The sequence below is a fragment of the Sapajus apella genome, unplaced genomic scaffold, assembly GCF_009761245.1.
Source record: "Sapajus apella isolate SASKATOON/1434 unplaced genomic scaffold, GSC_monkey_1.0 scaffold171, whole genome shotgun sequence".
NCBI classification, from domain to species: Eukaryota; Metazoa; Chordata; class Mammalia; order Primates; family Cebidae; genus Sapajus; species Sapajus apella.
Window position 1 is genome coordinate 1 of NW_022437111.1, and position 13,167 is coordinate 13,167.

A 13,167-nucleotide genomic window follows, 5' to 3' on the forward strand; every position below is an offset into this window, starting at 1 on the left:
GTTCACAGACCAGTTATTCTCTTTAAAGTGATTGTCCTATAGAGACTTGCCAACTCTGTTTTTTATTTTTTTTTTGGGGGTGGGGTTTGTCAAGAAAGATCCTTTAAAAAATTATTTGCATATATTACCAGCTTTTTCTTTTTAAAGGACAATTTAGTTTCAACAGTGTGGGAGAACTCTGACTTTAAATGACTGAGAACAGTCCATTAAACTGGTGAGATGGAGCAGGGACTACTTTGGGGTATACAGGGAAGGAGAAAGCGTCCCTGCTGAGAGTCAGGAGACAAAGGCACTTGACCTTCTCCACCGCTGAGTGGTCAAATGGCCTTGGACACTTCACCTGTCTGGGTACCGGCTTCTTTATGAGAAGATAGGCTGGAACAGAAGGTTTGGGGTCTCAACCCACTCTCATGCCTAACAGAATAGGCCCCTTAAGAGAGCAGTGGGCCAGGCACCGTGGCTCATACCTGTAATCCCAGTGCTTTGGGAGGCCAAGGAGGGCGGATCACCTGAGATCAGGAGTTCTAGACCAGCCTGACCAACATGGTGAAACCCCATCTCTACTAAAAATACAAAAATTAGTTGGGCATGGTGGCAGGTGTCTGTAATCCCAGCTACTCGGGAGGCTGAGGCAGGAAAATTGCTTAACCCGGGTGGCAATGGTTGCAGTGAGCCAAGATCACGCCACTGCACTCCAGCCTGGGTGGCAAGAGCAAGACTACGTCTCAAAAAAAAAAAAAAAAAAGAGAGAGAGAGAGAAGTTATGCACCAAATAATCCTTGCTAGTATAGTTTGCTCAGGTTTTGCCAGAAGCTGTCTTTGGCAAGTGAGAGGAAGTGCCATCTATCTTCCTACACGTAGTCTCTTCAGTAGGTAAGTGAGAATTGAAGTCGCCTTCCCCCCCAGCCCTCAGCAAAGGACAGACGTCCTATTGGATCCTGTGATTGACTTCAAGGAGGCAATATGGGCATTAAGGACTAATAACGGAGTCTAGACTAAGTATCAACAAACATTTTCTATAAAGGGCCAGGTGGTAGCTATTTTCAGCTTTTCAGGCCATACAGCCTCCGTAACAACTCTCAACTCTGCTGTTGGGGTATAAAAGCGGCCGTAAAAGTCTGGGTGCAGTGGCTCACGCCTGTAATCCCAACACTCTGGGAGGCTGAGGCAGGCAGATTGCCTGAGCTCAGGAGTTCGAGACCAGCCTGGGCAACACAGCAAAACTGTCTCCACAACAACAACAACAACAACAACAACAACAAAGCAAAAATTAGCCAGCCTTGGTAATAAGCAACTGTGGTCCCAGCTACTCGGGAGGCTTAGGTTGGAGGATTGCTTGAACCCAGGAGGTGGAGGTTGCAGTGAGTCAAGATCACACCGCTGCACTCCAGCCTGGGTAACAACAGTGAGACCCTGTCTCAAAAAATAAGAAATAGACAGTACATAAGCCATAGATATTATGTAAAAGAACGAGTGTGACTATGTTGCAGTAAAACTTTATGGATGCTGAAATGTGAATTTCACATAATTTTTATGTCATGAAATATATTCCCTTTATTTATTTATTTTTGGCCATTTAAAATACGTAAAAACTATTCTTAGCTTGCAGGCCATACAAAACAAGCTGCAGGTGGGATTCGGCTCGGGAGCTGCAGCTTGCTGTCCCCTAGTTTACTTCACTCAAGACTATTCTCAGTGACTCTTAGCGTTTCCACACCTTTTCCACTAGAGGGCGATCATGCTCAAGTTGGGTTTCCTTGGCTGCTAATTCGGGTTCAATCCAGCTTCCCAGCTGGGAGAGCCTAATGTCTCCCAATTCTGATGCGCCCTGAGCCAACAGCTCCTTTCTGGGCCTCCATCCCATCCCATATTTGTGGGTCCAAAGTGAGTTATGTTCTAGTTAAAGGAGAGCTCTCAAAAAGCTTGTCAGCACATGTTTGGACAGCAGAAGTACATTTGTGGCAGTCAGGGAATGCCCTGGTATTTTCGAGGAAGAGAGGTTTTGGAGGGTATCATTGTGACAAAAAATAAAAACAAAGAGCAGTGTCACTTCTCTCAGTGGTAGGATCCAGGCCCCTGCCTTTCCCAGCCCTCGGCCCCACTTGTATGAGGTATATATAGTAAGTTGGGAGGAATCTTTCCCTCTGGTCCTATGGCATGCTTGCCAGTCTCTCTGCCAAACTGTCATGGAGACATGAAGTGCTGCTGTGTGCAGAAGAAAACACTGCAGTGCAGGGAGAAGACTCTTTGTGTACTTTCTCCCTCCCCCACTGGCCACCACCGATTTTATGAAGTACAAACCAGGACCCTGGGGCCTGGCCACGGAAGAAACTGACGGTTGCTTCCTGTGTGGCAGCTGGACACATTCCTGCTCTGAGGCCAGACTCTTCAGTAATGATACATTTTTTTCCTGGAAATGAAAAGTCACATCCCAGGATGATAAATTCCCAGGAACATAGAGCATTAAGGAAACCGCTCATTGCATGCACTCCTGTCTCCATGCAGGACTTTGTGTGACCTGGAACATGTCACATGGAAGGGACTCTGGAAAAAAAGGAGCCAGAGTCATTTTTAGTTCTCCACATGTACCTTTTCTGTGAACCTGAAAATACACTTAATTGCATAGAAGAAATGTTTCTAACTACAACATCAGGTGGGGGATGCAGAATTGCTTTTTGTTAAATATCTTAAGTGGAAAATGGAATCATTGTTTCTGGAGAAGTGTTCGGCCCAGGCAAGGTCTGTTTTGCCTGAGGCTGGGCTATGCGCCAGATGACCCTGTGAGAGTCTCTCCAGGCTCAGAATTCCACGAAGTTGAGGATGTGGATTTGGAGACTATTTAACACAGAATGCCCCAAACTGTGCCCCTTTCACTCCTGCATTCTTAATTCCTCCAGATTCTCCCTTCCCAGTCCCTTTAGACCCCGTCTTCCTCCTCCACCGCACAATTACTCCCTTTCTTTCATCTCTTTAGTCCCTGGCTCTTTCTCCAGCCCATAAGCCTCCGTCCAGCTGGCTGGACATGTGCATGACACATCGTTAGCCCTCAGTGGGTCTGAGCAAGCATGACAAGTGTCAGCATCATGACAGCAGCAGCCCTGCTGAGGACAGGGCTCCCATCCCTACTGCCAGTGCCGCCTGGCCTGAGCCTTCCTGTGCTTCCTCCACAGGGCAGCCCATCCAGTACGCTCGCTCCACCTGCGAGGCCGGTATGGCCGAGCTCCACATCCAGGATGCCCTGCCGGAGGATCATGGCACCTATACCTGCCTGGCTGAGAATACCTTGGGGCAGGTGTCCTGCAGCGCCCGGGTCACCGTCCATGGTAGGAGCCTCCGGGCACCTCAGTAGAAGCACCTTTCCTGCAGACACTTCTGCTTTGGAGGAAGGGCACATTTGTAGAAAACGGTATCATGAGCTAAAATCCAGGGAGCAGAGGTGCACATGGCACTACTCCACACCATTACCAGCGGCAGTTGCTGCAACAGAATGGCTGCTGAAACCTCTCAGGGGCAGAGGAGGGGTTCCTTAAAAAGTGCTGCACCTGAAGGTAGGAAGTGAGGGAGATGACCTCCAGGAGTTCACAGTGACAGGGGTCTGCCATCAGAGGTGGCTTTTCCTCACCGCCTCACTCCCCTGGGGACAATGGAAAGATATGAGGGAAAGAGATGAAGGCTCTCTTGGCTCCAGAAGCTCCTGGTCTGGTTGGAAGAAGACCTCACCTACTACAAAAAGATCTTGGAGAGCACTCACATACTCCCTTAGCAGTTAGTGGTCTCACCAGTGACCCCTTACATGCTGGGGGACCCTGGGTCACAGTGTGCATACTGAGGTTTCCAGAGGGTCACAGGTTGTCCCCTTTCTGCCCCCCTCTTCCACTCACTGGCCAGGCTTATTTTTACGCATCAGCAGCCTGTTCTCCAGTAATCTGCTTATCATGGTCATCCATTCAGCAGCCAAGCACTTAGTCCCCAGGAATTGCAGGGAGCCACAGACTGAAGACAGATCTGTCTGGGCTGTGCTATCAGCAGGCATGGTGACAGTTCCCACAGAAGTGCTTCTTGGGCCCAGGGCTTTCAGGTAAGCCTGATCCCACCCTCCCCCTGGGCCTATGCCCCCAGCTCCTGTGCATGACTGGGTCCTCTGGTGCTATCACTGGGTGCAGCGTGTCTGGTCTCCCATCAGACAAGCAGGAGAACACATCTCTCCATTCCCTAGGGCTCAGGTCTCTGAGGAGCATCTCCATATTATATGAGTAGCCACTATCTGGGAGGCTGTAGGAGGAGGTTTTGCAGAAAAGGAAAAGGGAAGAAACATTTGTGTCTTACTGTGTTAAGTACTTTCACCTCACCCATGTTCTCTCACTGAGACCTCAGTATCCTAGGGGACAAGGATGCTGCCCTGATTTCAGACAGAAGGCTCTAGAAGTCTCAGGAAGTGAATGTAACTCGCCTAAGCACATCACGCCAGTCTGCAAAGCTGGCCCCTGGAGTCCAGAGCCTGTGGCTTTCATGTCTGTGCTCATTCTATGTCCTGCCATTTTTCAGAGGGCATGTCCCCTGGCCCAAAGGGGAAGACTGGCCACTGTGGGCTAGGTGAAGTCAGTCCCTTAGGGATGAAGGAACTGGCACTTATGTGGAATGTGGCTGATGCTGGCTCCGTGAAGCCCTGTGCTGGGAGTGAGCACGCTCCCTGGGTGCTCTGATTGAAGAAATGCCTCAGCATGGCGTTGTTAATGGGGAACGGGTCCACCCCTTCCTTCCAGGAACCCCTCCACACTGGGTTCAGAGCCCAGCTCTGGCCTCTGGGAATTTACCAGCCAGATTCTGGTTTACACGCTTACCCCATTTATCCTTAGTTCTAACTTCACGACTCACTGGGAGCTGGGTGGGAAACTCAGGAAATTGTGATAATGGGACTTCAGATGAAACGTGAACTGCTCAGAGCCTCGTCTCTTAGGGCTGGGGAGCAGGACTCACCTTCCCACCAGGGGGATCTTGTTGGAGGCCAGTGTGGCCAACCCTAGAGTCTAGCAAGGGCAGCAAGAGCGAGAATGCTACATGCAGGGCCACGTAGCTCAGCCTTCTGTTTTCCGAGATTCTCCTTCCATAGCCGCAGCCAAGGGCTAATTCAGTGTCTGTCCTGGCTTGCCTGTGTTTAGATTGGATTAAAGTGACCCAGCTGAGCTAAGAATCCCCCAGAGGTGGGAGTCCCAGGCGAAGGATCAAGAACTCTTTAGGGCCATTCTCCTGATTCCCGGGCCTGTGGGGGCTGGGGCCTGAATGATCACCACCCATCACAAAAAAAAAAAAAAAAAAAGACACGGAGAGGTCCCAGGCAAAAACTCTGCCAAGGAAGTTTGGATTTGCTCTGAGAAGAGGCATGCATGAGAGAACCCCCTCCCGGTGTGGGGGATTCACTGGCCTGTGAAGGCCAGACAGAGGCTCAGATACCATAAATGGTGAACAAGGCTGAGGACACAGCCACACGCTCAGGCCTGGCAGCGTTTGGGCTCTTTTGGCACAGGATTGGGGCAGGGTGAGCCTGGCACAGTGACACCCCTGGCACAGTGCCCTGAGACACTCAGGAGGCTCGGGGCTGCTCCCTGCACTGTCCTCCGCTGTGGAGTTTTTCTGACTTGATTGGCAGCCCTGTTGGCTCTGGGTCCTCCAGGGGAAGGGTGGGCTGGGGGGAGATGATCACAGTGGAGGTGTTTGTTCCCTGAGGCACTGACGGCTGCTCCACCTCTCCCTTAGCTGCCCGGGCCCAGCCCTCTGTTGCCTTAGTGTGGCACCGAGCCATGGTGGGGAGCATGGATGTGGAGCCAGCGGCCTGGGTGTGAGTCCTGCTCTGCCACTTACTAGCCCTGCACCCTGGCATTAGTTAGCATTCCGGACCTCACCTTCCTCTTGTGTGAAATGGAGATGCTGACAGTCACGGTACTGCAATGATTAAGTAAATGAATGTGCAAAGTATCTCCAGAACATAGGAGTGTTTAGTTTGGATTAGAGTGACCCAGCTGAGCTAAGAGTCCCCCGGAGGTGGGGGTCCCAGGTTCATGCTGTGCTTATGATTGCCCAAAAGAGCCCACCTTTAAACAAGATACAATCCTTACAAATGCCAAGACTGAGGAGGGGTATTCCTGAAGGATCCACTTTGCCACAGTATTGTTTGTTGGGGGAAGAGACCATCAGAGAATCAGAGGAGGGAGGTGTCCAGCCAGACCCAAGCCACAGACGCACATCTCCTTTCAAGGGCTGTGGCCACAAGGTGGCACCATGCAGCAATGCATGTCCCCCCAGTTGTCTTCTCTGGGGGGCAGCTCTGCTGGAAGCAAGCTTATTCTGAGAGCTCAGCGGATACTGTGCCAAAGTCCAGATTCAGGGGCTCTTCTCACCTTTCGCCTTTTGCTGAGATTTTGCAATCGTCGAGATTGCTGGTGCAGCCTTCAGACATGATTTCTGTGGCCAGACCTTCATGCTTTCTCTGCCTCCCCTCCTTGGTGACACTCTCCTCCTCCCAATCCTGGAAACTCCCACAGATGTCACTTTCTTTGGGAAGCCTACCCTAATCACCCCAGAATGCGTTCCCTGAACACTGTGTGCTTCCACTATGACACTTATTTATCAATAAGTCTTTACTACGTGCCTATACTTACCAGGGCCAGACATTGTTCTGGGGAAACTGCACTCAACAGGACAGCTGAGGGCCCTGCCTGCATGGTGCTTACATTCTGATGGTAATGCAGGCAGCAGTCAGCACCTGGCCTCATTTCAAATGCTGGCACATGCTGTTAAGAACATGAGCAGGTCACAAAGGAATGATTACCAAGAGAAAAAGCCAATGAGCGGCACGTGTGAATCAAGGAGGGCGAGAGGGTGCATCTTTAGTGCCCTGAGAAAGGAAGCCTCGGAGGTGTCAGTGGCCTGGGGAAAGAGAGCTCCGGGCAGGTAGCACAAGTGCAAGGCCCTGAGTCAGGATCAAGATGGCCTGTTCTAGGAGCAGCAAGACGGCCTCCATGGCTGCAGCAAAGTAGATGAGGCGGTGTGATAGAAATGAGTTCAGAAAGGCGGGGGCACACCACACAGGGCCTCTGGAGGTGAGAAGAAAGCATTTTACTCCATGAAAATTTGCTTTCATTTTATTCTACTTGCTTGTCTAATTATCTTCCTCTCCAGACTGTAAGTTTCCTGCAGGGAGGGAGCACATGGTACCATGTACAGAGCCAGGCCTGCTGTGGGAGCCTACATTCCCTGAATGGACAAGAGCACAGAGGTTGCTGAACCTCCCCTGCAGAGCAGGGAGGCATTCCCTAGACTTCCTCACCCTTCTGGGGACTCAGTGCTCATTAGGGTGTGCAGGAAATCTGCAAATTACCTTCAAGAGTCCCTCAACAGGGGTTGGTGCAGTGGCTCAGGCCTGTATTCCCAGCACTTTGGAAGGCCAATGTGGGTGGATCGCTTGATACCAGGAGTTCAAGACCACCCTCAGCAACATGGTGACACACCGCCTCCACAAAAAATATAAAAAGTAGCCGGTTGTGGTGGCTCATGCCCCTAGTCCCAGCTACTCAGGAGGCTGAGGCAGGAGGATTGCTTGAGCCTGTAAAGTCGAGACTGCAGTTGCAATGAGCTGTGATCACACCACTGAACTCCAGCCTGGATGACAGAGCAAGAGAGAGAGAGAGAGACCTTCAACAAATACTCCTTCGAAGAAAGAAAGAAAAAGAAAAGAGTCCCTCAACAAATATTCCTTCTTTCCCCAACACAGGCTAGATAGTTAACCAAGCAATGAATGTCTTTCCGTCTGACCCAGGATGAGTCTAAAAGATGATGAATTCAAATTCCTGCAGATCCCAGGAAGATCTGAAATAGAGTATATATCTCACGGTATCTGGACTGAGTCATTGCTGGGGGGCATCCTTGGGCTAGAATATTTTACATTTACTTCCCCCTGGAGTATCTCCGTCAAGGCTAAAATTCTTCAGTGTCTAGATTTATTAATAGCCTGCTAGTTGTGCCCATTTTGACATAGTTTCTCAGCCTAATGGTTTGTTTATTTAACTGAAGGGCTGGGGGGCCTGTTAAAGGCATCTAAGGACATAAAATGTGGGTAAGTCAAAAATACAAAAAGATGATCTCTAGAATAGATAATAAAATAAGACAAGCATGTTTATTAGAGGATTTGTTTTGGTGCAGAGCCTCTAATGAAGACAACAGGCACCAGTGAAGTCAGCGTTTGCTCAGCAATGAGTAGAGACACAGTTTGTTTTCAGATGAATACCAGGCCTTCTGCAGGGCAGCCTTGAGCCACCTCCTTTGTCTTCCCAGTTTATGCACAGGTACTTTGGACACTATACAATCTGTCCAGTTGACATAAGGTATGGACCCTGACCTCCTTGAGCTTAAAAACACAACTTTTTTTGTGTGTGTGTATATAGATATATATATATATATTTTAAGTTCTGTGGTACATGTGCAGAGCATGCAGGTTTGTTACATAGTTATACATGTGCCATAGTGGTTTGCTGCATCCATCACCCCATCACCTACATTAGGTATTTCTCCTAATGCTATCTCTCCCCTATCCCCCCTGACACCCTGACGGGCCCCGGTGTGTGATGTTCCCCTCCCTGTGTCCATGTGTTTTCATTGTTCGCTCCCATTTATGAGTGAGAACATGCAGTGTTTGGTTTTCTGTTCTTGTATTAGTTTGCTGAGAATGATGGTTTCCAGCTTCACCCATATCCCTGCAAAGGATATAAACTTATCCTTTTTTATGGCTGCATAGTGTTCCATGGTGTGTGTGTGTGTGTGTGTGTGTGTGTGTGTGTGTGTGTGCCACATTTTCTCTATCCAGTCTATCATTGGTGAGCATTTGGGTTGGTTCCAAGTCTTTGCTATTGTGAACAGTGCCACAGTAAACATAGGTGTACATGTATCTTTATAATAGAATGATTTATAATCCTTTGGGTATATACCTGGCAATGGGATTGCTGAGTCAAATGGTATTTCTAGTTCTAGATCCTTGAGGAATCGCCACACTGTCTTCCACAGTGTTTGAACTAATTTACACTCCCACCAGCAGTGTAAAAGCATTCCTATTTCTCCACATCCTCTCCAGCATCTGTTGTCTCCTGATTTTTTAATGCTTGCCATCCTAAATGGCATGAGATGGTATCTCATTGTGGTTTGGATTTGCATTTCTCTAATGACCAGTGATGATGAGCCTTTTTCCATATGTTTGTTGGCTGCATAAATGTCTCCTTTTGAGATGTGTCTGTTCATTTCCTTTGCCCGCTTTTTGATGAGTTGTTTGGTTTTTTCTTGCAAATTTGTTTAAGTCCTTTGTAGATTCTGGACATTAGTCCTTTGTCAGATGGGTAGATTGCAAAAATTTTTTCCCATTCTGTAGGTTGCCTGTTCACTCTAATTATAGCTTCTTTTGCTGTGCAGAAGCTCTGTAGTTTAATTAGATCCCATTTGTCTATTTTGGCTTTCGTTGTCATTGCTTTTGGTGTTTTAGTCATGAAGTCCTTGCCCATGCCTATGTCCTGAATGGCATTACCTATGTTTTCTTCTAGGGTTTTTATGGTTTTCTCCTAGGGTTTTTATGGTTTTAGGTCTTATGTTTAAATCTTTAGTCCATCTGGAGTTAATTTTTGTATAAGGTGTAAGGAAGGGATCTAGTTTCAGCTTTGTGCATATGGCTAACCAGTTTTCCCAACACTGTTTATTAAATAGGGAATCCTTTCCCCATTGCTTGATTTTTCACTGAAAACTTTTCAAATACTTATGTTGGCTACAGAGAAATTTATTGAAGAAGAAGAAATACCAGTTTTAACTTACCCTTTTTATATATATTAAGAAGCTTAATTTATCCAAAACATCTGTCCACAAGCTTTTAAACTCTAAGAAAGCAAGCAATTAATAATTACATGTTAAGTTAATATACAACCAATATTTTTATTTTATGTAGGTTGAGTACAGAATTGGGTATGTGTACCATGTGGGTTCTTCGTGTTACAGAAAGACTTCTGAGCATATACGTGTACGTTTGTGACCATACCATAGAACTTGAACCTCATTTTACTAATAGGGCCATTATAGGGCTTTATAACTGTCTACCTCTACAGCCCACAGTTGGTGATACTTACATGGAGTCCTAGATCAAGAATGCTATCCAGAATCACAGCATTGAGTTCCTAGGGGCAAAATGTGACCCATGTGATCACAGTGTAACTGAGAGTGTGGTTTCCAGGCCTGCACTGGGAGGGACCATTGGATGGTTTGGATGCCATACCTTTATGTTTAGAGCATGATTATAACTTCTAAGACAGTAAAAAGACTGTGGTTGCAGTGATCCTTGCTTCCCAGCCAGCAACCCTGTCATGACTGGTCAGAGATCTTTTTGGGATACTATACGTCATTGTTCCTTTCATTCATTTCCTTGCACACTTCTCTTCCCATTTGCTTCTTAAGTTCCGGGAGGAAGGAAGGCCAAAAGAGAACAAGGCTATGGGAGGAAAAATCTTTTTTATGCCACAGGGTAGCCATTTTGCTGACTTCAAGAAGGTTCTGTTTGGTTAGGAGACAGCCTTTTATTTAAGGGGAGTTCAGATGCCCGGGGATTTACAGCTTGCTTAAACACCCTGGAAATGGTAAGGGACTGCGCTGCGTGTCAGCGAGGAGAAAGTAACCCTCCTTTGACGAATCCTCCAGAGTTAACAATCCTGGGATTTAGGGAAAGGAGGAGGCTGGGGGTGATCCCTGGACCATGCTGGATGTTGAACTCCAAATACAGGAAGATGGGGAAACTATGCTTCCATGGTGCCCCCTCAATTGGTGATCTTTTGAATTTCCATAGTATAACAGGGTTTGAAGTGACTCAGAATTGCTGTTGGAATGATATTTTGCATTATAATAACTAAGGAATACAGCTCATGTTCAAAGCCTAAGGAGAATATTTGGTAGATCCAAGATTAAGGCAAATGTGCGTTGAATGCAAATTTGGATCCATGAGCATGGTGCTTCAGAAAGTAGCAAGTTGACCAACAAATGTTGGCAGGTAGGAAAAAACACTTACAAGGAGAAATTCAGAATTTAGTTGTTTTTCCTGCTAAAACCATAGAAAGAAAAGAAAGGGCCGTGAAGGGAAGACAGGAGAATTATTCTTGTGTAGAAGGAGATGCCAGGATCACGGCCAGCCACCAGGACAAAGGCAGCAGTGGGTTCCTAGTGTCAGGTCCCAGAGGAGCTGAATCAGGCCTTGCTCCTGGTGCTGGGTTTGAAGAACAGGCTTTACTGGTTATTTTAGAAAAAGAATTAGTGCAAGAGGTAACAAACTGCTCCTGTTTTGTGGGTGTCTAACTCTTCCTCTAAATAAGAGCTTATGGAAACCCCATGTTGGGTATCAATTTATATTAGGTTTTTAAAAATAAATCCACTTTCGATTTGCGTTTTTTTGTTGTTGTTGTTTTTGTTTTTTGAGACAGAGTTTCACTCATGTTACCCAGGCTGGAATGCAATGGTGCGATCTCGCCTCACCGCAACCTCCGCCTCCTGGGTTCAGGCAATTCTCCTGCCTCAGCCTCTTGAGTAGCTGGGATTACAGGCACGCGCCACCATGCCCAGCTAATTTTTTTTTGTATTTTTAGTAGAGATGGGGTTTCACCATGTTGACCAGGATGGTCTCGATCTCTTGACCTCGTGATCCACCCGCCTCGGCCTCCCAAAGTGCTGGGATTACAGGCTTGAGCCACCGTGCCCGGCCTCGATTTGCGTTTTTAAGAAGGAATTGTTTTGATAGGAAAAGTCTAATTGGCTAGAAAAGCTGGCTTGTTTTGTTTAGTTCTCATGACAACTCCACTTGACACTTCAGAACTCACTTTACAGACGAAGACAGCGATGCTCAGGATGTTATGTCCCCGACCGCAGCAGCCCAGCTGATCAGCAGCCGCACCAGGCCTCCACCCGCTTCAGCCCATGTGCTTTCTGCTTGGCTGCTCTGAGATGCTGATCGGTCATTTGTTAGATGCTTTTGCTTCACCAGAGCAATCATTTCATGTTTAATTTCATGATGAGGAACTGTCTTCAAAAACATCTTCTAATGAGTCAAAAACAGCCAAAATGGCAAGGGCGGAAAAAAATCCATGTGTCAGTAGAATCATAAAAGGGGGCGGGTGCGTGTATATCTGGCTTCGTCTCTCATTCTTTCCCCCTTCCTTTCCTTCCCTTGCCCCCCCTTCCCCACATCCCCTCTCTCTCTATCTCTTCTCTCGCTCTCTCTGTTCTTCCCATTCTCCCATTCTTGCTCTTTCTGAAGTCCTGTTAACAGCTTCATCTATGTGGCATCATTTTTACTTGTCAGCAGTCTGCTTATTCTTAGCCGTAACGCTTGTCTTTCCCATTGGAGGAGGCCCAATCAATCCTTTTCCATTCTGTCAAAATGAGACAGTGGCAGTTAATGACCGAGTCTGTGAGTAAACTGGTTAACACCAAGTAACAGAGTAACAGAAATGCACTTTAGATCCTTAATCCTAGGCAAGGAAAGCAGGGAGACTCACCCCTTCCCGCACTCCAGAAGGAAAGCCCTCTCTGGTCTCAGTCTCAGCAGAGCAGCAGGAAGCATGGCTGTGGGGAACCCCAGGATATGTATAGAGTGGCCTTATTTGAGCTGGGCAAGTCTGTCACTGGGTCCTGGCGAACCATCCCTTGCTATTTCTGTGCCAAGGCCATTGTGTCCTCCCCAAATGAAGAAGGCTTGGGCTCTTTGAGACAGTCTTGTCACTGAAGGCCTCTTGCCTCAGACCCTGGTCCTTAACCCAGGATGTTGCTAGAAGGAGGCTGAACGACAAGCAGGGAAGAGCGACTCCCGGGGTAATGGGTAGGTCCGGACATGAATGCGAATGATGACAGAAAGCTCCTTACAGAATTGAGGATACCTGCCTCTGCTCCCAGGACAGTCAAGGGAAAGCACCCAGACCAGGACCCCGCCAGCAGCATCCCCCTCCTCACGGACCATTGCAGCCCCAGGACCTGAAGACCGGCAAGCTGCTTTCTCTGAGTCTCAGGTCCCTCCACTGTAAAACAGGCACAATCTGCCCAATCCTTCCGAGATGATGAGGATAACACTGCATGAGCTGTTTGGGATCCTGGAGTGCTGGGCTT

At 47.8% G+C, this 13,167-nt stretch overlaps 1 protein-coding gene across 3 annotated transcripts in view; it reads left to right on the forward strand.

The window, feature by feature from the left end:
* Positions 1–3,157: 3,157 nt before the first annotated feature.
* The window catches only part of MYLK (myosin light chain kinase), a 120,307-nt gene continuing 110,297 nt past the window's right edge, over positions 3,158–13,167 (forward strand). Inside the window, exon 1 of one of the 3 annotated variants that reach the window (XM_032267750.1) lies at positions 3,158–3,323. In XM_032267750.1, the coding sequence (XP_032123641.1) occupies positions 3,212–3,323 (112 nt within the window). In that variant the 5' untranslated portion in view covers positions 3,158–3,211. Of the gene's footprint in view, positions 3,324–3,401; positions 4,079–13,167 lie in introns of those variants that run through there. The other 2 variants (XM_032267749.1, XM_032267751.1) reach the window with 2 other exon arrangements.